This window comes from Lontra canadensis, unplaced genomic scaffold, assembly GCF_010015895.1.
Source record: "Lontra canadensis isolate GAN:19392208 unplaced genomic scaffold, GSC_riverotter_1.0 scaffold23, whole genome shotgun sequence".
NCBI lineage: Eukaryota > Metazoa > Chordata > Mammalia > Carnivora > Mustelidae > Lontra > Lontra canadensis.
In genome coordinates this window covers 11116613-11141823 of record NW_022631017.1, presented here as the reverse complement: position 1 = coordinate 11141823, position 25211 = coordinate 11116613, and the positions used below count along the sequence as shown (strand labels likewise).

At 45.6% G+C, this 25211-nt stretch overlaps 1 protein-coding gene across 1 annotated transcript in view; it reads left to right on the top strand.

The window, feature by feature from the left end:
- Positions 1–25211, top strand: part of TBC1D22B (TBC1 domain family member 22B) — a 73468-nt gene that overhangs the window by 30730 nt on the left and 17527 nt on the right. The window contains exons 7-12 of the mRNA XM_032862327.1: positions 738–803; positions 4304–4418; positions 20525–20631; positions 21090–21165; positions 23468–23595; positions 23853–23948. Of these exons, the coding sequence (XP_032718218.1) occupies positions 738–803; positions 4304–4418; positions 20525–20631; positions 21090–21165; positions 23468–23595; positions 23853–23948 (588 nt within the window). The remainder of the gene's footprint in view (positions 1–737; positions 804–4303; positions 4419–20524; positions 20632–21089; positions 21166–23467; positions 23596–23852; positions 23949–25211) is intronic.

Below are 25211 nucleotides of genomic sequence, written 5' to 3'. Positions count from 1 at the left end.
CGCCTTCTCAGGCCCCCGTCTGTCTGTCTGTCTGCAAGACTAGCTCAGCAGGGAGTGCTCCCTCACCCTTATAGTGGTCCCCACAGCCTGCCAAAAGAGGAGGGAAGGAAAGGGGGGGAAGGCTGGGTGCTGGCAACTGTCCTCAGCAAGCCTCAGGAACTGAAGCAGCCTCTGTTGCCACTGACACAGTGCTTGGGGTCGTTAGACTGGGTGCAGAGAAATCCTAAGGCAGAAATCGACCATAGTGACCTCTTTGGTGATAGAAGTGAGGATGTTCAGTGCCAGTTACTGAAGGCCAGCTTCCTCGGGCTCCCCGTCCTGGCTTATTAGCACAGCCATCAGAGCCCTTCCAGTCCTTGGCGACTTTTGATAAGATTCTGAAGGAGGGGTCCCCCTTTCAATCACACCTGTTGAGTACATGCCAGCCCAGAGTGAAACAGACTCCAGAGCACCAGGAAAAAGCGGCTGATCCTCTTAGGTTGTGAAGCCTGTTGCTAATTGATGTGAGTGGTTTATTTGGGGAGGTTTCCTCACTCTCAATAAGCTATTGCTGTCATGGGAATGTATTCCAGAAGGACAGGTGGGCTTCACTAGACTTTTTTGGTGGGTCTGTCAGTGCTTTCTCAATGTAAAGTGTGGGCTCACTCTTACTTGCTCGATTCCCTGTTCCGAAGAAAATAACTTCTCAAAAGAACAAACCAGCATTTGTGTTTTTAGACCTGACTTCTCTTTTTCAGATTCACATTGACATTCCAAGGACAAATCCGCTCATTCCGTTGTTCCAGCAGCCACTTGTACAGGAGGTGAGGGAAGCACTTAATGTTCTGGGCCCTTCTCCCCCTGTAACTCCCGCGGCCCCTGTTCTGCACGGCTCTGTCCTAGCCCTTTCCCCAGCCGCCAGCAGGTTTACAGCCAATTGCAGTAGTGCCTTGTGTCCAGATATGGAGCTGTGGTCCTTGCAGGGTACATTCTTGGGCTGTCTCGCTGGCTCTTCTTAACAAACCCAGGGCCCAGGTGGAGCTTTGGGAAGTGGAGGGACTTACCCAGAGTCTTACAGCTCCCTGGTAACAGAATGAGACTTGAACTCGCACATTAGAATTCCGAGCCCTGTGTTTGCTTTACTTTATCAGGCGGGGGTGGCATGGGTCTTTATTGTGGTAAGTATACATAACATGAAAGGTGCCATTTTAACCATTTTCAAGGGCACAGTTTCAATGCCATTAAGTACCTTCACACTTGGACAACCATCACCACCACCCATCATGAGGACTTCTTTCCATCTTCCCAACCTGAAACTCTACACCTATTAAACAGTAATTCTTCATTCCCCAGCGACCACCATCCTACGTTCTGCCTCTGTGAATTTGAATATTTCGGGGACTTCAAATAAGTAGGATCATATAATGTTTGTCCTTGTGTTACTGGCTTATTTCACTTGGCATAATATCTTAAAGGTTCATCTGTGCTGTAGCATGTGTCAGAATTTCCTTCCTTTTAAAAGTGAATAATATTCCTTGTGTGTTTACAACACATGTTAACTCATTCGTCCATCCATAGACAGTTGGATTGCTTCCCCCTTTTGGGTATTGTGAATAATGCTGCCGTGAACGTGCGTGTCCACACACCTGTTTGAGTGCCTGGTTTAAATCCTTTCGGGTATTTGAAATCCGTTTGGGAAGTTGAATTAGTAGTGATATCGGAAGACCTAACAGATTAGTGAAGCACAGGGAAGGTCTCAGTGGGACTATTATTTTTTGACCCAAGCAGTAATTATAACTTCCTTGAGATTAGGGATTTCCTTAACAGCTTCGCAGTAGCTAGGACACTGGGTGTAAGTGCTCTCTGAAATGAACTCTGTTTTCATTTACCCTCATATAGAGAGGGATGGTGATAATATGGCTCAAGATAATAGTCTCTTTGACTTTAGGTTATATTCATAATTTTACTGGTGGGACCCCTCATGACTTACCAATAGCATAAAGAAGATTTTTAAGGTGACACCATTATTTTACCTCCAGATTCAGCTCAGGGGAGGCTAAAAAGTTACTGAGGATCCTTTCATGTCTTCCATTGTTCCCCACAGCTGAGCCTGGCTCATTCCACACTTTTATTTATTTATTTGTTTCTTTTCATTCCACACTTTTAATTTGGAGATGTTCAGCTAGTTCTTTTTTACCTGTGCGTACTTACTGTAAACTTGGAGATAGGGAAAGTAGTGTGTTTGAAATACTCTTCCTAGTAGTGGAACATGAATACAAAGATGAAAACTCAAAGTATATTCTTTCCATTTTTTCTTGAATCATCTTTCCATCTAGCAGGCTATAGTCAAAGAGTATGACTTAATTCGTGAAATGCCAGCCAAGGAGCAGAGAACTAACGCTGAATATCGAAAGACTTGCTTTGCATATCTGAAAGATACTTGAGAATTGACTATAGCAAGTCAGAATTACCCACACAAGTACAAGAGGTACACGAAAAACCTTTAGGGATTATCCTCTTCCCTCCTCTCTGCAAGGCAGGATTATCCCAGGCTGTCTGTCTGTAATGAAGAGTCCCTGGTCTCCCTGGTAACCAGGCCTGGTGCTCTTCAGTTCCCTTGTCTTCGGCATTTTCACTTGTACATGTCTGCACTGTCCCATCCTTACCGGAGAGGGATTCTCATACGTCTCCTGTCTGTGAACCGCTGGCTTCCATGTATTTGGCCACTGTTAAAACCAGTCAGTTGGGATTTGTGTATTCACAAGGAACTGAGTAGAAGCCCTGGTGAGTTCTTCAGACCTAACAGAGACGCCCGGACAGACAAAGGCCACAGAGCAGGGCCTCCTTTAGATCTTCCTGAACGTGGTGGGTCCAGTTTGAACATCTGTTTCAAGGAAGGGAGGAAAGAATTTAAAAGGGCCTCTGTTGGCATGTTGGGCCTCACACAGATGAGGATGCCACACCCTTCCCTGGGCCCCAGAGAGCCAGTGGGCAACTCTAGTGGAGGCAGAGAGGCCAGCTCGGTTCCAGGCAGAGCTTGGTTCTCACTGCCTGTAAGAGCAGGAGTGTTGACAGTGGGTTTGTTTCTCAGCTCCCTCTGCCAGCTGGAAGATAGATGCAACATGGGGGATGGGAAACAGCCTTTACTGTGTCTCTAGATTCTCCACTTCTCTCCTACCCTGGCTCACCAACCCTAAAACCATACAAGCATTTCCTTGCTATTGTTCTCCCTGGGGGAGAAGAGGGTTCTCCCTTGCACCTGAACTCAGAGAAGGCCCTCTGCAGTCTGCCCCCTGAGCCCATGTGCTGTGGAGGCCCACTTATCTCTCTTGCCCCCCGCTTGCGGTCACCGTCAGTTCTGCCATCCCTCTGCTGTAGCTCCCAGAGACATGAGGCAGCCCAATCAAAGCCAGTGTAAAGAATGTATTGAAGAATGTATTGAACTAGGGAGTTGTTGTCACCAGGATGAAGTCAGGAGACAAGTAGCATCAGAGAAGAAGGGGTGTGGGGCACTGAGAGAGCCTAATGAAGGCAGAGGGAGTGTAGCTGAATGGGGCAGGGCCAGACTCTGAAAAGGGACCTGAAAGATCTTTTTTTTTCTCCCCACTGTAGGTTCTGGTCTCCTGTGGCTAATATACTTAACCCCAGCAGCTTTCCCATGGAGGCCCAGGCTGATTTCTCTGTTTGCAAGTTCCCAGCTGTAGGATTAGGTTATTTGACTTCCTGTCCCCAGTGAATGTCTGGGTTGCATCCTGATACACGAAGTGACTTCCAGCATTGATGGTCTGTCACTGGCTCCCAGTCAGGCTGGGCTAGAAGTACATCTAGGCCTACATTTCTTTCCATCTCAGTGGGGAGAAAGGAGAGTGTGGTGGAGAGGGAGTTTCCTCTCCACATCCTGTGATAATAAAAAAAAGATTTGGAAAAGGTATCAGAACTTAGATGTTCTACCATCTTGCTTCTGGAGATGGAGAACCAGTTATTTACAAATGACAAATGGGAGTGTGGTGGCCTGGTTAGTGCCATCCGTGGCAGACCTTCTCCTCAGTCCTTTGTGTCACTGTCCTGCCTTTTCTCACTTGTAGATCACAGTGACTGCCTACTGCAAAGAGAAACAAAAGGCAAGAACGTTCCACCCCTGCTTAAAAACAGCCAGCTTCTTAGAAACTTTCTGCATTTTTGTATACTTGGTTTGTCCCACAGTAGTTCTAGAATTTAATAAAAATTTGACCTCATCCCTGAGGTACATTGTGAGGTAGGTAAGTACAGGGCGAGAGTGTATCCCTATGATTTAACAGTCATGTCTTCTTTCTCATTTTCCTAGATCTTCGAAAGAATTCTGTTTATTTGGGCCATCCGACACCCTGCCAGTGGGTATGTCCAGGGAATTAATGACCTGGTCACTCCGTTCTTTGTCGTCTTCCTCTCAGAATATGTGGGTAAGAAGCATGAGTACCAAGTTGAATGAACTATTGCTCTTTCTGATCTACAGTGTGTTTGTTTTTCCCAAGAGTGCAGCCAGGAGGCATGTCTTGCCAAAAAGAGATCATGGCCCTCGAGTACACTGCTAAACCTATTTTGACAGCAGTAAGCAGCCTGGAATTCATTTCTTTCTTGAGATGGCCACAGATCTCACCCAAAGGACCTGCTTTGTCACAGAAGGGCCAAATGGATACCTTTATGTTCTGCCATACACAGATGGTTCGGTGCTTTATTTGAGGTCATTTTGGGATTGTTTTGAACTTGTCTCAAACACAGGCCCTCCTTCACGAAAGCTGAATTTTTAGAGTGTATGTGAGGTCTTCACACTTGAGTTCACATACTGTATCTTAGCAGCGGGATGTGGCCATGTAGGGGAGGAAAGCTGGGGGCACCAGAATCCAGCTCACATTGGAGTTAGCAGAAGGGGCCTAGGAGAGCTCCAGAACCTCTATTTCTCTCCTCCTCCTTCTCCTCTTGTCCCATTAGGTGTTTGTCACTTTGGATAAAATGAGTAGATATTATGCGGGCGATTAGGTTTTCTTACAGCTCCAGCCTCCTCCTCCAGCCAGGCCTGAATTAGGCAGAGTCTTGAAAGGGGTGAAGGATCCTCCCCTTCTCCTTTTGGTTTCCTCTACTGCTTGTGCTTAGAGACTCACCGGAAAACCCATCTGTCATATTGGTTCTCTCAGCAAGTTAAGGGGGAGCCCTTGGGGGAATCAGAACATTGGAGGCAGCCTCAGAACACCATTGTGTCATCCCCTCATTTCACCAATGGGTCATGAGATGCCCTGCCTCCTCATTGGTGGCAGAGCGAGGACTAGAACCCTTTTCTTTAGGCTCTGGAGGCGGTGGGTTATTGTGGGTTTTGGAGGAAGCCAGTGCTGGAGGGCAGGGGGCTAATGAGAAGTAGACCAGAGTAGAGCCCCTTGGAAGGTGAAGATGTAAAAATGTCTCACTTGATCCAACCAGCTCCTTGTTTTCTGATGGGCCTCAGCGGATGGTGTTTTGGTCTTTTATGAATGAGGCAGTCTCTGAAAAGTAAGGCATCTGAATGACACCGTCCCTTGTCCCCTTCAGTGGCAGCAACCAGGGCAGACCTGGGAGTTAGGTCGCCCTTGCTCACTCGACCAGGGGATCCTAAGCATAAGAAAGACGAGTTAAAATGTAGCTACCAAAAGCATATAAATAAAGCTTTTGCTAGAGGCCTTTTCATTTTCCCTTCACATTAATAGGTCAGCTTTCAGAGGCAGCTTATTTCTGCGTGTTTAACTTTATTAAGAGCGGTGCAGCTGATCGGTCGGGATTTGGGGGTTGCTTCTTGCAATAACATTTTTCTGAAATAGTATTAAAGGATGAGCCTAGGAAGGTATTAAGCCATTCGCTAACGGACATTTGAAGTGTAGATGCTGGCATGAAATTCTGGTTAACAGTGTCAAGCCAGTTCCAAATAATCCGCAGCAGCTGCAGTTCTAATTGGATATTTAATTATCCCGTTAGCTGCCACTTACACTTTGTACCAAATTTTCCTCTTCTTCCTGTAGGCACAATGCTGTCGGTCACCGATCACCCTGCTTTTCTTTGATAGATGTGACTGCATTCTGATCTTAGTACTTGTCAGCCCGCCTGCTGACCTATGGTCTTTATGCATGGGCTTCTCCGCCCTTCCTTGGGGCCAGTCTTGGCAAGGCTCCACCCAGTTTCACTTCTGCAACAGACTTCAGAAAGGTCTTAGTACCTCCTCCTAGACTGAGGAAGGTGGAGTCCATTCATTTTTTTTTTTAATAAAAACTTTAAATAGGTTAAGTTTCAGACATTTGTAAAGGTAGAAAAATATACCACTAATCTCCATATCTTCGCCAGCCAGTCTTGTTCCATCCCTACCTCTATTTCCACCCTTTCCTCTTTGTGAATTATTTGGAAGCAATACCAGATGTCATATCGTTTCATCCATAAATATTTCCGTATGTACTTCTAGAAGACAGTGATTAAAGAAACCCACAGCCATAATGCCCTATTACAGCTAAAAAGTTATAATAGCTTCTTGGTATAATCTAATATACAGTCAGCATTCACATTTTTCTGATTCTCATAAATATGTTTAATAATTTGTTTGAATTGGGTCCACACGTTCTAATTGGTTGGTGTGTCTCTTAAATCTCTCTCTTATTCCATCAGTTCCCATCCCTCTCTTCTCTCCTTAGGAGTCTGTAGCTTTTGCCCTTGTTTTTCCGGTTTTCAACCTGGGGCTTTGCCATGCCAACCAGTAACACCCTGGTTCTTAAGCACTTTACTGTTTCTTTTTGTTTTGTTTTGTTTAAAGATTTTATTTATTTATTTGACAGAGATCACAAGTAGACAGAGAGGCAGGTAGAGAGAGAGAGAGAAGCAGGCTCCCTGCTGAGCAGAGAGCCTGATGCGGGACTCGATCCCAGGACCCTGAGATCATGACCTAAGCCGAAGGCAGTGGCTTAACCCACTGAGCCACCCAGGCACCCCAGCACTTTACTGTTTTGCAGAGCACTTTGACATACTGTATTTCATTCAGTAGGCCCCAGTATCTCTTTAAGGTAGGTGTATCAACTCACTTTACAAGTGAGAAATCCAAGGCTCAGAGATTTAACGAGCTTTCCAGATTCATACCCAGGTCTTTTGACCTTAATACATATCGTCTTTATATGATTTAGTGGTATTTTGACTTAATTCCCATTCCTCTAATGGCTCCTTCTGCTCCATTCTGTGCCCCAAAGAGGGCAGTACATTTCTTACTGCCCTTTGCCTTTAAAAAAAAAATGTGATAGAAGTACATGCTCATTAAAAAAATCAGAACAGGGCCCTGGGTGGCTCAGTCAGTGAAGTGTCTGTTTTCGGCTCCGGTCATGGTCCCAGGGTCCTGGGATTGAGTCCTGCATTGGGCTCCCTGCTCAGCGAGGATCCTGCTTCTCCCTCTGCCTGAGGCTCCCCCTGCTTGTGTTCTTTCTCTCTCTCAGACAAATAAAATCTTAAAAAAAAAAAAAAAATACATGTTTCTCTGAAGGAGAGTCTCAGAAGTGAAACTGGTAGTCCTTCCTAAAAGCATGCCAAACAGTACTACTAAATCACATTCCAGAGAAGTTTGTACTCTGACCACTAATGTGTGGGTGCACTGTTCTTCACATCCTTAGCAAAACTAGATACCTAAATCTAATTCTGTTTCACCAGTCTGGCAAATTACCCATGGTCTGTGTTTTAGTTTTTGTTCCACTTGCTCTCCAGTGAGGGGTACACAGTAGCATTTGTTTCTTTGCAATCTGTTCAAATTCTTTACCATTTTTCCCTGTTGGATTGCTGGTCTTGTTGTTTTGTAAGAACCTTTTGTAAATTAAATATAGTCATCCTTTATCTGGTATGTGTGAAAAATACTAGGTCCCACCACATGATATTGCTAAAATTCAGCCGTTTTTACCCCTACTCCCCCAAAATGGGAATTTTATATGGCTCAACCTAATAATTATTTTTCTCTAGGACCATCACTTGTCTTTTAACTTTGTTTATTGTGTCTCCTTATGTAGAATTTCCTAATTTTTATGTAATCAAATCTGCCCATTCGGCAGGTGTTCATGAGCTCCTGTTATGGGCCCCGGGAGAGAGACCAAGCCAACAAGCGCAGCCCTGCCCTTTAGTGGAGGAGCTGGCAAACGACTAGTAGACCAGTGCTCGAAAACCGTTGGTTTTGAGATTCAGTATCTTGCTTAGAAAGAGTTTCCTTGGGGTGCCTGGGTGGCTCAGTGGGTTAAAGCCTCTGCCTTTGGCTCAGGTCATGATCCCAGGGTCCCGGGATCAAGCCCAGAGTTGGGCTCTCTGCTCAGCAGGGAGCCTGCTTCCCTTCCTCTCTCTCTGCCTGCCTCTCTTCCTAATTGTGGTCTCTGTCAAATAAATAAAATCTTTAAAAAAAAAAAAGAAAGTCTTTCCTTCCCCACCCCAGTATTACAAAAATGTGCTCCTGTGTTTTCTTCTCTTCCCTTGTGGGCTTGTTTTTACATTTAGCTTTTAAAATTTCATTATTAATTTGCTTTCCCGGGTGGTGAGATCAGTTGAGATTAAAGTTCCTGTGCAACCCAGTGGCTCATTATTTCAGCACAGTTTATAAATAACCATCCTTTCTTTGCTGCTATGACAGGCCTCTTCATAATATAATACTAATTCCTTTATTTACACAGCTCTACTTCTTTATTCTGTTCCATTTATCTCCATTTTTATGCAAGCAGCACACAGCTTGGGGTTTTGAGATTTATAGTGTGTTTTTGTCATTATTCCAGGGCCCTTTCATCATCCTTTTTAAAAACTTGTCATGGCTCTTCTTTCATATGAACTTTATGTATCTACCTTTTTCTTTTTTTAAATTTTATTTTAAATTTATATTTAAATTTATATAAATTTATTAAATTTATAATTATATTTATAATTATATTTAATATTAGTTTCAGGTGCACAATACAATGATTCAACACTTCCACACATCACCTGGTGCTCATCACAGGTGCCCTGCTCAATCTCCATCACGTTTCATCCATCCCCCGCCCCCCCCCAACCCCATCCCCTCTGATCACCATCAGTTTGTTCTCTACAGTTAAGAGTCTGTTTCTTGGTCTGCCCCCTTTCTCTCTTTGCTTGTTTCGTTTGTTCTTAAATTCCATATGAACAAAATCATATGGTATCAGTCTTTCTCTGACTGACTGATTTCGCTTAGCATAATACCCTCTAGCTCCATCCTTGTCATTGTAAATGGCAAGGTTTCATTCCTTCTTATGGCTGAGTAATATTCCATCGTGTATATACATACACAACATCTTCTTTATCCATTCGTCTATTGGTGGACACTTGGGTTGCTTTCATATCTTGGCTATTGTAAGTAATGCTGCTATAAACATAGGGGTGCATGTATGCTTTTTAATTTCTGTTTTTGTATTCTTTGGGTAAATATCCAGTAGTGTTATTCCTGGACCACTGGGGAGTTCTATTTTTAATTTTTCAAGGAACCTCCATACTGTTTTCCATGGTGGCTGCCCCAGTTTGCATTCCCACCAGCAGTGCAAGAGGGTTCCTTTCTCTCCACATCCTCACCAACACCTGTTGTTTCTTGTGTTGTTGGTTTTAGCTGTTCTGACAGGTGTGAGGTGTATCTCATTGTGGTTTTGATTTGCATTTTCCTGGTGGTGCGTGATGTTGAGTGCCTTTTTCATGTGTTTGTTGGCCACCTGTATGTCTTCTTTGGAGAAATGTCTGTTTATGTCTTCTGCCCACCACATGAACTTTAGAATCAACTTGCCAAATTCAGGAAGTAGGAACCTTTTAGAATTTTTATTGGAGTTACAGTAAACTTACAAGTTAAGTTTTGTGGGCTTTTTTTTAATTGTAGCATCTTTATTGAGATGTAATTCATATACCGTATAATTCACCCACTAAAATGTATAGTTGAGTAGTTTTTAGTATATAGAGTTGTGTAAGCATCACCACAATCAATTTAGAACACTTTTAATCACCCCCCCCCCAAAGAAACCCTGAATCCTTTAGTCATCACCCCCAAGCTTCCCATTTCCTCTACCTCTATAAGCAATTGCTAATCTACTTTGTCTCTATGGGTTTGCCTTTTCTGGACATTTCATATAAATGGAATCTTACAGTATGCGGTGTTTTGTGCCTGGCTTCTTTCACTTACCACATTTTTGAGATTCATTCATGTTTAGTCTCTGCCAGTACTTCCTTCCTTTTGATGGTCATATTCCATTGCATGGATATACCACATTTTATGTATGTATTCATTAGTTGAGGTATATAAATTAAGTTTTAAAGAAGTAAGGCATTCAGACTTCTCTTCAGCTTCAAGATCTTTCTTGAACAGAGATGCAACATTTTTTGTTGCCTTCAAGAAAAATTCTTGGGGCACCTAGCTGGCTCAGTCAGTAGAGTATGTGACTCTTGATCTCAGGGTCATGAGTTCAAACCCCATGTTGGGCATAGAGCTTATGTTAAAAAAATAAAAGGAGACTAATTCTCCTGTCTGGGTAACAATGCTGCTTTTCTTCCCTTCTCTAATGGTGTCATGTCCTAATAAGGAGCTGCTGTAAAGGCTCTTGCTGTGACACTCTCTAAGCAGGGGACCTCAGGTATCTTTTGCCTGTGGGATAAGCCAGACTGTTGCCCTGTCATCCTGGGCAGGTCCCACCAGGTAGCCTTCCCCCACTGCCCCATCTCCCTGAACTGTAGCGTGGAGGATCTGCTCTATCAGAGCTTCTCCTATATCTCCTCCCCGATAGGCTTGGTCCCACCACTGTCACTTCTGTAAATTAGCACCTGACCTTATTTTGTGGTGTGTCCTGTTTGTTGTGAAAGTTACTCCCTCTGAGTTGACAGAGAAGTTGTCTCTTGCTAGCCTGGCCCCCAGGCAGCTTCTTTATCTGCTGAAGCCAGCTGCCCATGGGGAGGTGGGTCCCCTACAGATAAGGCAGCGGTGTGGTCACCCTGGGCTCAGGGTGATGGTGCTAAAGGAGACACTTTCTTGGGCTTGTGACTCTCAGGCCTGCAGAGGACCCCCAGACGACTCCCATCTATGAGAACTTTTGGGCTCAGATGGTATTACTGATCTAGCCATGAACACAGTGGTCCAGTATAACCGATAGTGTGGCCATCATCAAAATAAATGGCTAAATGGCAACTCTTCAAGGGATACATGTGAAGCAATCCTGCAGAAGAGCAGAGTTCGTGATCTTGTTTTCAAAAACAGAGTGGTGTCTGCTGGTTTCTCTCAGTAAAAAATGAAACAGTATTAAATCACTTTCCCTTCTCTCTTCTGTAGGAAGGGGTATAGTGAGATTTCCATTTCAAGTTTTACTTGAAGCATATGTTTTCAGAAGCATCATAGCCATGGAGCCCCCAGAAGGGAAGTCTTTCCCAGACCTCTGACTTACGAGTCCAGTGCCCTGCGTGACATTTCCACTTGGATATGTTGTAAATGATCAGTTAGGGCTAGCATGGCTACCTGTGACCAGGAACCCCAAATAATAGTATCTTAAGAAGATAGAAAAGCTTATTTCTCTCACATAGAAAGTTGAGAGGTCAGTAGTCCAGGGCTTGTATGCTGCCCTAAGATATCAGGGACCCAGGCTCTTCTGTCTTGTTGTTCTACCATTTTCATTCAGCCTCTGGTTTCCTTCTTGCAATCCAGGATAGCTGCTTGTGCTCCAGCCATCACGTCTGTATTCCATCTAGTGTGGAGGAAGAAAGGAAGAAAGGCATACTCCTTCCATTTAAGGACACTTCCCAAGGTTGTATATGGTGCTTGGGTTTGGATCTCTTCTGTCTGCATTGAGTCATATGGCCATAGCTAGCTGCAGATGAGGCTGGAAACCGGGGTGGCCAGTACCCTTCACCAAGAAGTAGAGGGGAATAATTATTTGTGGACAGCCTGCAATTTCTGCTACCCTGAGGCTCCTCAGCCTCCATGTTTCACCAACTCCTTTTCTCCCCACACCCGGCCATGCTTTTCTCTTAGTAGGCAACATTTCCTGAATCCTGAGTCAGAAATGGTAAGAACTGGGCGTGAGTTTCAACCTTCTATATCCAACGAGTCACAAAGCTGTGATGATTTTAAGTTCTCAGTGTTTCCTGAGTCTGCTTCCCTCTCCATTCTCCTGTGACTGCCCTGGGTCAGGCCTGGATGCTGAAATGACCAAGCGTGTTTTCCCTGCTCCGATTTTCTGCCTTATACACCATTCAAACACAGACTTGTCCATGCAGCTCCTCTGCGTAAGCCCTTTGGTAACACCCTGTCACATACAGATTCAAGCAGCCAGGTTAGCTAGCTCACGCAAGGCCCTCTGGGATCTGCTCCCTTCCCACCCCTTAAACTCAGCAATCCCAAATTGACACGTATAATCTAAAGCCTGTCCTGCACCGTTCCCTTCTTCTCCCCTGGGAGAATCCTCATATATCCTTTACAAAAGGAAGCCTGCCCTCACCCTTGCCTTGCCTGCATCACCCCAGCAGTGCTCCTTCCATAACACTGTACGTTTCTTTTGTAGCCCTTTACCACACTGGTTATAGTTTGTGTTGTCTTCCTGCTCTCTGCCACCAGATTGTAGGATTCTCTGACACCAGAGACTATTTTAAATATCTTATATTCCCAATGCTTTTAGTCTGATGTCCAAATCACGCGTTCCATACATGTCTAGATGAATGACAGAATGAAAATGTCATTGTAACTTTCTAAGACTTTCTGGGATTAGTATGGCTTTGCTGGGGCTGGCCACCAGAGGGCAGTGCATTACAATATTTCGATGCTTTGCTGAGTTAGCCAGAAGTTTTCTCTCTTCTAAGAGATGGATAGCAGATATTCATTGAGCATCTATACTGGGCACTGGGGATATGACCATAAGTAAATCAAGTAGACAGAATCAGTGGCTTTTACTTCTAGGTGTTTATTCAATGAAAGCTTACAGTTTCCAAAAGACTGTACAGTTTCCTAAAGACTGCAACTTTTTTCATATAGACAAAAATTGGAACCAACCCAAATAATCTGGAACAGGAAAATTTCAATGGATTCGTACTCAGCAATAAAAAGAATGAACTATCGGGGTACCTGGGTGGCTCAGTGGGTTAAAGCCTCTGCCTTCGGCTCAGATCACGATCCCAGGGTCCTGAGATCGAGCCCCGCATCAGGCTCTCTGCTCAGCAGGGAGCCTGCTTTCCCCCTCTCTCTGCCTGCCTCTCTCCCTACTTGTGATCTCTGTCTGTCAAATAAATAAATAAAATCTTTAAAAAAAAAGAACTATCAATAAACACAGTGTGGAAGAAACTATCCCAAAATCACTGTGTTGAACAAAAGAAGTCAGATGCCAAAAAAGTATACATTGTGTGATTCCATTTTTTTAAAAGTTTTTATTTTATTTACTTATTTGTCAGAGAGAGAGAATAAGCACAAAGCGGAGGAGCATCAGACAGAAGGAGAAGCAGACTCCCCACTGAGCAAGGAGCCCGATGTGGGACTTGATCCCAACACCCTGGGATCATGACCTGAGTCAAAGTCAGATGTCCGACCAACTGAGCCACCCAGGCATCCCTGTGGGATTCCATTTTTTTTTTTTTTTAAATGGAGTTCAAAAATAATCCATGACAATAGAAATCAAAGCAATGGTTGACTGGCTGGAGACTGGGAAGGGGCATGAGAAAATTTCTGGGGTGCTGGAAATGTTCTCTATTTGGACTGAGGTGTCTCTTACACAGATGTATATATGGGTCAGAACAGACTGTGGGGGCACCTGAGTGGCTTAGTTGGTTAAGTGTCTGACTCTTGATTTCCACTCCAGTCATGATCTCAGGGTCACATCGGGCTCTGTGCTAAGCATGGAGTCTCCTTGAGATTTTCTCTTTCCCTCTGCCCCTTTCCCTCACCCTGCTTACACATGTGATCCCTCTCTCTTCCAAAAAATAAAAGGGGACTGTGCACTTATATGTAGTCTACTGTATGTAAATTATACATAAAAAGAAATCCCTTCATAGAACCTGACTTCTGATGAGCAGAAACAGATAATGAATAAAATCACAGGTAGTTTTTGCCAGATTGTGACGAGTGCTATGGGGAAAAATGAAGCAGGGGTGATGCCTTGTTGGCAAGAGTGGCGACAGGAACAGGTTTCAAACAGGGCAGTGAGCCAGGGTCACACTGAGGAGATGACATTGGCGCTAAGTCCTGAAGGAGGTGAGGGGTGAGACATGCAGTTACTTTTTGATAGTACTCAGATTTTCAGAGAAAAGGAATTGTTGGTAAGAACTCCCCCCCCCCCCCCCCCATACTCAGGGATCATGGACTCTGCCACCATGTCTTGGTCCCTGGCTCTTGGGGTTGTACTCCAGCCCATGCTCTCTGTTCCCAGGAAGCTTCCTTCTCTTCCTCATCTCCTACTCTGTGTGTGATACCCACCCTGCCCATCCTGTTCCTCCCTGTCTCGTGAGGTATGGAGGCCAAGGATGAAACTGGACAGACCTCTATAGTAATGATGGGTTTTCATTATGGGCTTAAAGGACACTCTTTGTTTGCTTTTTAAAATATAAACTTTATATTGAAGAATAATATACTTTTTAAAAAGTACATATCTCAGGGCACCGGGATGGCTCAGTTGGTTACGCATCTGCCTTCAGTGCAGGTCATGATGTCAGGGTCCTGGGATCGAGTCCCACATTGGGCTCCTTGCCCAGTGGGGAGCCTGCCTCTCCTTCTCCTTGCCTGCTGCTCTCTCTCTTTGTGCTCTCTCTCTCTCTCTCTGTGTGTGTCAAATAAATAAATAAAATCTTAAATAAATAAAAAGCACATATCTCATACACGCACAGCTCGATATATTTCCTGTAAGTAGCCAGCACTGTATCAAGACATGGAACATTTCCAGCACTGCCGAAGTCCTCCCCCCTGCCCCCCACCGCCGTGTTCCCTTCTGGTCCCTACTCCCTCAGAGGTGACTACTTCACTGACATCTAACATCCCACTTAGTTTTGCCTGTTTCTAAACTTTCTATAAATTAAATCATGTAGTAACGATGTTCCACTTTCTGTCATAATGCTGTTGGTTTGGAGGGAATTGGGGAGTGTGGTTGTTGCAGAAGTTGTTAGCACTTCCCTTATTTAGATGCTTTCCTCAAGATGCTTCCTGGCCTCATCTTCATAGATAAAGTAAGTAATCTTGTAAGTGCCAGTGGGAGGCTCTTCCCAGCGACACACGTCTCTTGGGGACAGCCCCACCGGAGGGCTGAGCTGAACCACTTTGCTGGGATGTCCAGGGCTGCATGTCCTGTCTCGTAGGAGGGAAGTTCTCCAAGGGCTAGCTGTGGCTTATCATCTGTGGGACTGTCAGACCTCGCCTGTTCTCTCCCTGGCAGCGAGCTGAGCGGCATGTGCGTGCCTGCCTGCTGGCTCTGTCTCTCTGGCATCTGACCCAGAATAAGGGAGGAACTGTAACCGAGGACAAGTTGTGAGAGCTCACATATGCAAGACGTTTAAGCTTCGATGAAAGGCCTCTGAGCAGCTGACAGTGGGGGCCCTGGACTCCCCAGAGCCTGTTCACAGCCACGGTGTCTTGGTGCCACGCCGCCTATCTCTGTGTGTGGTCTCTAGGCAGGTCCTAGAAGGGGAAGTGTGTGCTGGACTTGGCCCTTCTTTTGCCCCTTTAACCTGAATACTCCTGTGGTCTGGTTTTATACAATATGGGGTCCAACAGCGTGTGCCCAGGGGCTGAGTTAGCCAGCAGTCGTGAATGTTTGCTAAATAAAAGTAAGAGTAATACAGGAACCTGAGGACAATGGAGAAAATGTGGCAATATGTTGGTTTTTAAGAATAATTTTAACCAGGGTATCATGACACACGTATACTGAGGCTGCTCCCCTGCCAGGGGTCCTGTATTGTCCTGAGTCAGTCCTTACCTTGTAGTCACCTCACTGACTGATAGGCACAGTGTCAGGAAGGGCTCCCTGGTCAGCATTGAGACAGCATGCTTCCTCTTTCACGGTAACACGGTCCTCATGAAACAGAACCGCCTCCCTGCATGTGTCTGCTCTGTAGGAGCCTCAGAAGTCTTTCCCCTGATCTTCTCCTCGGAGGAGACCAACTCTCTTCATTCTTCCTTCTCTTTCAGGTAGTTTGACCTTCCACGGATTAGCCGGGAGCCCTTACACCCTCTCCGTACTATGGTTTTCGGTGGCATCCTCATCCCACTCCTGCCATCATATACTTACCTGAAAATGCTAGATCAACAGTGCCCAATTTATCTATTAGGGAGAGAAATCACAAGCCATGGGGAGGAGCAGAGGCAGAAGGAGAAGCAGACTCCCCACTGAGCAGGGAACCCAATGTGGGGCTCGATCACAGGACCCCAGGACCCAGCCCGAGCCAAAGGCAGACAGACGCTTAACTGACTGAGCCACCCAGGCTCCCCAATAATACATTTATATAGCACTTAAAAATGATTACATACAGGTGATCAGATGAATTCCTTGACACAAGCGGCGTTTTCCTGGATGAAATATTTAAGTTCTTATTTTATGAGGTTCTTTAGATGTATGGCCCTGATTTTATTTTTTTCCTTTCATCAGTTTACTTTTGTGTCCTGAAAACATTACATAAGGTATTCTTATGTGTCTAGTCTTAAAAAAATAAAGACAGGAATCAGGTAAACCAGAGGCTTTGGGAAACAGGCTGCAGTCTGATGCCTCGAACCTTCTCCTGTCTGCCAGTCGGGCTGAATCATTCTGACCCAGCAGATCACAAAATCTAGAAATTGCCCTGCAATCACAGATGGTTCCTGGGAAGTGCCTAGAGCAGCAAAGAGACAAGTTACTCTTGTCAGTTTAAGCACAACCAGTTCTTCCCAGAGCTGTCGGGGAGTACTTGAGGCATATACAAGGCTGATTTCAGGCCCAGGACGTGGAGTTCTCAGAAAAATAAACACTCGACTAAAGTCACCACTCAAGTACATTATATCCGCTAATAAATGGGCATGTTCTCATCAAGCCCGGAGTGGGCAATTTGATTCTTATAAAGGGCTTTTGGGCTTCCTCTTTTTGGATGCTTTGCCTTTTAAAATAGCCATAAAATATCCTTAAAATCTCATTGCCTCCAGTCTGGGTCCTGGCTGTTGCTTGCTCTGTAATGACAACCAAAGATACTGCCATCATTGGAGACTGCCTTGCTGGCACTGTTTCCCATTCCAGCTTCAATTATATGTTGAATTTTCTCAAGTGGAATGTTTAATGATCCTTCTGAACAGACTGTTTATGCTGAATGGAGCTCTTCAGAGAGCATTTGGGCCTCCCTTTCTCGGCTGCTTTTTGCCGGTGCGCTCAGCTCACAGTTTTTGACTGAATGTGTGAATTTTATCCTCCCAGCAGGCAGAACACTAGAACTAAACTGTCCTCCCACTCCCTGAAAGGCTGCTGAACTCACTGTCTGTGAAAGCCAAGGGCTGATGGGCAAGCCAGGCATCAGGACAGCACACGGGGAGACAGGAGCCCCCCAAATCAGCAACTTGTCTCTTGGTTCCTTTGCTCCCTGGACAGCTCAAGGTTTGTAATTGGTAGAGTTACTGAGAGTGGCATCTTACCGACTTAAGACTTCACGTTGTTAGATTTTCCTCCTTTATGCCAGTTGGTGGAGATGGAAAGCTTTGAAAATTTACTTATTTTTTAAGGTACGTGTTGGGATTAGATTAGGTTTGGCTGCAAATAACAGAGATCCAAAATAACAGGGGCTTAAAAAGAGATAGAAGATTATTTGTTCCTTGTTTAATGACAATGACACTAGCTAACATTTAGACAACGCTGCTTTTGTGCCAGGTTCGGTTGTCAGCACCTTTGTGTATTAACTTACCAGTAGGATGTTACCACCTTAGCAGAGGAGGCATTGAGCACCAAAGTAAAGTCCTTTGCCCGAAGCCCCATACCTAGTGAGTGACAATCAGGGTCTGAGTCTGGCCCCAGAGTCTATACTCAGCCCCATACTGTTCTGCCTGACAAAAAACCCACAGTCTGCCAGGGCTGGTCCTCATTCTCGGGGACCCAGGCTCTTTCTTCCTCGTTACCCTTCCCAGTTGGGTTTGGTTTTTTTTTGTTTTTTTTTTTTTTTTTTTTTTTTTCCCCACTGCAGTGTTCCGGAATTCTAGAGTGCCCAAGTTGGAAAAGATTCCTCAAATTCTTACAGAGTGCTGGATGTTCATTTGGGATATGTGTGTGGGAGTAGCAGGAGGGGTTTTTGTCTGGAGCCTTTCTTGTGGATTTCACAGTTTTCTTACAACCTCTTCTCTCATAAAGAGGGGGCTGCTGCCTAGGACAGTGGGTTGGAGCAGCCGCAGTCACTCAAGGAAACGGCACTGTCTTCACACACTGCTGGCCCGGCCCTGGAGAGTGGGCTGGTGGAACCTGTGGGTCAGGCTTGTCTGTGGTAGTGGGAGTTGGAGGTGCCCAGGAGTCCATCCCTGGGGTGGGGTGGATACGTAAAGTGGTGGAGGCATGTGTGGAACGAGGAACCTTGGGTACACACAGCACCACGGGAGCATCTCAGAAATGTAATATGGAAGCAAAGAGAAAAAGGAAGATTCTGAACTGGGACTTAGAGCTCAGCGGTATTTATCTAAATTCATAGCGTGTATATGGCACACAGTAAGTGTTGAAGTTAGGGGGGAAAGATATTTCTTGGAAGGTTATTGTTCTTAATGTGATTTCTCTAGTGGACCTTTATATATTATCTGAAGTCTTAGTTTCTGTAAGCTTAGTGTTAGTTTACAAAATCCTTATTGGTGATAAAAGGCAGGTGTAGTCAATTGTAGTGAACCCCTTTTTCCTAAAATAATGTGCATTTTTTTTCCTGACTGTAAAAATTATGCTTATTGTAGAAATTTTGAAAAGTCTAGTAAAGCTTAAAGAAAATAAAAATCTTTTATCCCTACTATCTAGGGAATAAACACTGTAAGCCTTGTGATGTATTTTGTCTTTCCTCTGTGCTTATATAAGCACACATAAATATTGTATGTACAGTAGTTGAGAGTATACCATAAATAATTTTGTATCTTGCTCTTTTCCCTTAAAACTGTGACTTTCCTGTGTCATTACAAATTCTAAATAAACTTCACCTAAAAGAAATTGTATTGTACCTACTATGTGCTAGGCACCACTGTTAGCACTCGACATGGATTAACTGTGGCCGCACTTTGAATCAGACTTTTAGGTTGTTTCTAGCATTATAGCTTTTCTGACAAAGCAGCCCACCCTCCCCAGAAGGGTTTTTCTAGCCCCTGATGTCCATTAAAAAATGCTGTTTATACAGGATGAAAATCCGAGAATTGTTACACATTGTCCTAAGGGGGTTCAGTCGTAGGTCTTAGTAATAATTCTCGTAAATGAAAAGGGCTAGATTTTGAATACATTTTGTAAGATGCTTGTGTCTTTGAAGCACCAGGGTCTGCAGTGAATGTCCTGTATTCAAAATAGGGGTCTGGGTCTAAGGAGAAAAGCTGCTTTTGTCACAGAACTCAAGCCTGAGTATTTTCACATGTGGCCTTGGCCGGGCACACAGGGCCTGTGGGTTGAGGTGGCCCATCGTGTCAGGCAAGAGAGCCTTTCTTAGAACTTCCACTTCTGTGGCAGGAAGGGAACCTCCCATGGCCTTTTTCTTCTTCAGGGTGCTAGAAGATTCTTGATGTCCCCACTTAGATCTCTCACCAGAGAGACTACCTCTCACTACCGTTAGTGTGGGGTTTCCCTGAGAAGCTAATAGATGCTCTTCTTTACAAGAGGTTAAACCGATTTACTTAATGTAGAATTTGTTATAACTCCTCACGTCCTTCTGTATGCTATGATCTTTGGGAATCTCCATGATGAAGATATGTGAAACACATTTCTCAACCATATTCGTCCGTGGAACCCCCTTGTTTTGGAGTATCCTATCGTTTTGATATTTTATGGAATCCCGTTTAAGATTACCAACTTGGTGAAATTAAATCCCAGAAGCCCCCACAGGTTTGGGCCATCTGCCGTCATGCACTCATCTTCACTTCTGAGTGGTGAGACAGTAGGTCTGCCTTGTCAGAATATGGAGATTCGGTCTTTTAAATGAACCACGGGGGCCATCTGGTTCCCAGCTTTCTCGCTATATATACAAGTGTGAGTATGCCAGACAGCCTACTGAATTTCTGAAATCAAAGAATTTTTCCAGACCATCCCCAAGGGTCTGGGTATAGCTCATTGAACATGAGGCCTGAAATGCCTTTTTCTAAAACTGAATGAACAAATGCAGAAGAGAAAAGTATGTTGGACCCAGTGGGACTGGTGTGAGAAGTGGCCTGTTCCATGCTGTAATGAGGTTCTCAAGAACTTTCCTGGAACATGCTTGCCCACCTGACCAAGGGGGGAGGAGGGTAGGCCCTTGTTCCTGGGCATCAGGTTAGCCTCGCTCTCCCTTGGGCTTAAGGACCCCGTTGAAGATACTAGACTCTGTCTTTTCCCATTGTTTAGAGAAGACCTCTGGACTTTCTTCACCTTTTGTTTTACAGAAGAAGATGTGGAGAACTTTGATGTGACCAATTTGTCTCAGGACATGCTTCGAAGCATTGAAGCTGACAGCTTTTGGTGCATGAGCAAGCTGCTAGATGGGATCCAGGTGAGCCGGATCTGCCCTTGTAAGTGACCTGGGTCCAGGGGCTACCACAAGCCTTCGAGTACCTTCTTACCCTCTGTAGCAGGCAGGGTCGCCCATCCAGGATGGCTCTTCCTCGTTTCAGTCCATCCATCTTCATCTCTTTTAGCTTTACAGCTTTCAAAAGGCAGTGGCCTAGCATCCCCTGGAGTCTGAGGAAGTCTCTGTGTTCCCCTGGCTTTGTCCTTAAGAGTGTGCCGCTCCTTTCCACTCTACACCCCGAGCCAGGTGGTGTGCCCCATATTGCGAGGCTCTGTCAGGCTCTCCCCACACCCTGCTGTTCTGTCGATTCCTTTGTTCCTCAGAACACTGGTAGCAGCTTTGGAAAAACCGCCCGTGCTTTCCAAATGTGTTTCAATGAACTTGAGAATGGTAGCATGCTTTGGAGTCGCTGTTCATCCTGGCCTCTCTATCATTTGCAGGATAACTACACCTTTGCACAACCAGGGATCCAGAAGAAGGTCAAGGCGCTGGAAGAGCTTGTCAGCCGGATTGATGGTAGGTTGGGGGAGGGGGAACTCTCTGGCAGTAGCACAGTATGATTCTGACATAAACCAGTGGTGCTGGGGGCCTTTCCTCAGCCCCCTTCCTTGCCACGAGCCTCCCCAACTCTGCCGTTGGTGGCACTGCATTCTTCTGCATCTCGGTGGGAAGGGGAGGGAAAAGCTTGCTGGCACCTCAAGTTCTTTCTCCTTTGTTTTCTGTCACCAGGTTTATCAGTTCTCTTTCAGCATCTTCCTTCACATTCACCTTCCCCCCACCCTTTTCCCCCCTTAACCAACCCCCTCTTTTTTCTTTCCAAATTCACCCTTACTTCTCCATTTCCCTAGCCACAGCTCTGATCCAGCATGCCTGGATTTCTGCAGCTTCCTTCTAGAAGAACTTGCCTCCACATTCTTTCCTCTTCTAAACCTTCTGTCACACAACTGCATCGTTCAAAAGCACTGTCCTGGTCATGTCTCTCCCTTTCTTGGAAGCCTCCTGTGGCTCCCCATTGCTTTCATTTAGCAGCAAGCCTGTAGTCCAACCTTGTCCTTGACATGGTGACATCACTTAGGACTCCTAGGCCTGCTGCATGGTCTTTAAGTCTGGCTGATATCTCAGTAGGCCTTTTCCACGGCTCCCCATGACCTGTTTGAGCTGAGTGGGGAGCAGGGAGGGAGACATAGCACTTTCTAAAGCAGGGTGTCTTTGAGGAGCAGGAGCCTCACAGTAATTCCTTGGATCTGGCTTGGGATCACACACTCTAGTGCTAAAAGGCAACTTGGGAAGTCCTGATGAAATTGAGACCCAGCAAGAGACCTCAGAATTAAGTTTCATAAAGATAGCCTAGAACCTCACATCGAGATCTTCTGCTAAGTGGGCTCTGTAGCACCAGCCAAGTTGTAAAGCTTTTTTAGGATTCCACCAGATACTACACAACTAAGAAATGTCATTCCTGGCTTTTTATCATGGATTTTGTGCTTCACCAGAGCAATGTCCCCCACCCCCAACCCCATCAAAAACTGTATTTTTCTGTCTTCCCCAGCTTCTCTTTTCCTGAAAACCTTCCCTGATTTGTTCCAGTTTCCTTTTATGACTTAGGATCTCAGTCTTCCTGTCTGGTTTGCTGATTTGCAGTTATTTCCAACACATTGTCTATAGGATGTTTTTTTCCTCTTAGTCTCATTGCCCTGACCCAGCCGTTAGCCCCAGTGCAGGGCCCACATCCAGGTCTCCTGCATCCCTCCTCCCAGGTTGCAGAGGGCGGAGGTTGCAGTTTCTCCCACCATCTGCCCTCTCCTTGTTTTTTCTGCCCTCTCAAATACCTGTTCAGTAAAGGCATAGTGCTTGAGGATAGGGGATTTATAAATGTATATGTCTTTATTGTTTCACTGAGTTATAGAAGTAATACGCATTAGAAAAATTAAAACAATTTGGAAAAACACAAAATAAAAAATAAACACCCTCCACCTTCCTTAAATTCTATTCCCCAGAAATAACCACTGTTATTAGTTATTCTTTCAAAAAATTGTATTATGTATTTACCCCGTGCCAGGTGCTGTTGTAAGCACTTAGGTTTTCTCATTTTGTCCTCCCCTAAACCTTCAGAGGTATAAATGATTATCTGCATTTTATAAATTAAGAAACCGAGAAGGATAATAATTATTTAAAAAAAAATGCTGTTGAGCACTGTTGAAAGGGATGTCACGAGAACAGGGATCGGTTGGTTTGGGGTTGTTCTAGCGCGCCGCACAGACACCAAGGGTGGGAGTCAGGAGGAGCTAGTTTCTACTGAACACAGCAAAGCACCTGCTGGTGAATCACTTAATACATCAATGGGAGAGGCTGCCCTTGAGGGAGTCAGTGAACGTCTTTCTCTGGCAGTGTTTAAGTCCCCGCTGGCTGCCATCTATAGGGCTGCTGAGGAGGATGTCCTCCCTGGCGGGAGGAGGAGGATGGCCAAGGTGACCCCCGCAGTTCTTTTCCATTCTGGCTTCTCCTCTCAGGAGTTATTAGGGTCAAGCAGCCAAGTGGACCTCACGGCTGCCACTTTCTGGTGAGAGCAGGCCTGTGAGGGAAGAGGTACCTAGAATATGGGTGTTGAAATGGTCTCGCTGTGTGTGGGGCTGCGCTAACCAGGCAGCATGGCTGTGAGATGGTGGGAGCAAACATAAGGGATGGTCCGATGTCATTCTGGCCCCTCTGTGCCTGGTGCCCCCAGGAGGAGCAGGGAGAGAGACTGCCTTTGTGTTGTGACCCTCTCAGGGTCCAGTCTCCTAGGCTGAGCCCTTGGGGCCAATGACGCTTGCTGTTTCAGAGCAGGTACATAATCACTTCAGGAGGTACGAGGTCGAATACCTACAGTTTGCCTTCCGCTGGATGAACAACCTGCTCATGCGGGAGCTTCCCCTTCGCTGCACCATCCGCCTGTGGGACACGTACCAGGTATGAAGGGACCCCAGCCTGCTCCGTGCCAGGCTGTGCCCGGGGCACCCCACTCCCCACCCTGCTGGAGTGTCCTGCGCTGGAGTTCTCCCACCGCCTCCTTCTGTGTCTGGGCAGGGCCGCTGCAGGATCTGCTCGGGCCTCTGCGTGTGTCCAGCCATGAAACGAGTGCTGGGCCACAGCAGGATCGGAACAGAGAGGCCCAGAGCCGGCCCCTTGTCAGGGCTTGGAGACCTAACTCTTCTTTCCCTTCCCAGTCTGAACCAGAAGGGTTCTCCCACTTCCATCTCTACGTGTGTGCAGCCTTCTTGATCAAGTGGAGAAAAGAGATCTTGGATGAGGAGGACTTCCAGGTGAGTGGCCAGGAGCCCAGCCTGGGCCAGGATGAGCATCAGAGTGGGAGTTACCCCATCCATGGGGCTGCACAGATAGACGGGGCCGTGGCAGGTACGTGGCCAGGAGGAGGGAAGCAGACAGGCTGCTCAGAAGAGTCTGACGCCCTGGTGAGCAGAATGGCCAAGTCAGTGGGCCCCAGAGTTCTTCAGTGTGGAAAGGGTCTTAGGGCCAGAAACGCTGCAGAGCATGTACACAGGATGTTTCATTCATTTATTGACAAGCATTTGCTGAATGCCTGCTGTGTGCTAGGCACTACTGAAGGCATAGGATGTACTGGGAAGTAAGTCAGAGATCTCTATTCCCACAGAGCTCATATGCTAGCTGGGAAGAGACTTAACAATAAACAAGAACATAGTAAATTAAACAAATTGTTAAGTGATTTTGTTTTTGTTTTTGTTTTTGTTTTTTTTTTTTGAAGTAGAGCAGGATAAAGAGATTATTAGGTGGTAGGGAATGGACAGTTTACAGTTTCAAAACAAGTAGGGTAGGCTCACTGAGAAGGTGACGTTTGAGCCAAGGCTCGGGGATGGTGAAAGAGTGATTCATGGACATCTGGGGCAAGAGTGTCCAGGCAGAGGGAACAGCCAGCACAAAGGCCTGAAGGCAGCGGTGTGCCTGGCTACTTATCGAATCACAGTGGTGGCCAGTGTGACCTGGAGCACAGGGGTCCAGACAAAGAAGAGGAAAAGGTGAAGCCAGAGAAGTCACAAGGGACCCAGATCACAGAGGACTTCAGAGCCACTGCAAAGTTGGGCTTTTACTCTGAGTGGATGGAGAGCCCTAAGAAGGCCTTAAGCAGGGAGGGACATGATCTGACTTAAATTTTTGAAGGATCACTCTGGCTTCTACAGAGACAGTAGGTATGGACACAGGTGGGAGCAGGGAGACCACCCAGGAGGTTGCTAGAATCCTCCAGGGGAGAAATGAGGGTAGCTGGGGCCCACATGGCGGCAGTGAAATGTGACAAGAGGGCAGACAAGTGGGCATATATTTTGCAAATAGAGCCAATGGGATTTCCTGATGAACTGTGTATAGCGTAGGACAGAAAGGGACGAGTCAGGATGACTGAGTTCATGAGAATGCTATAGGAGGAGCAGGTTTAGGGAGGACTTCCAGGAGTTCAGTTTTGGGTATGTCAGATTTACAATGCCATGAGATACCCAAATGGAGATAGGTAGGCAAATCTTTTTTTTTTTTTTTTTTTTTAAGATTTTATTTAT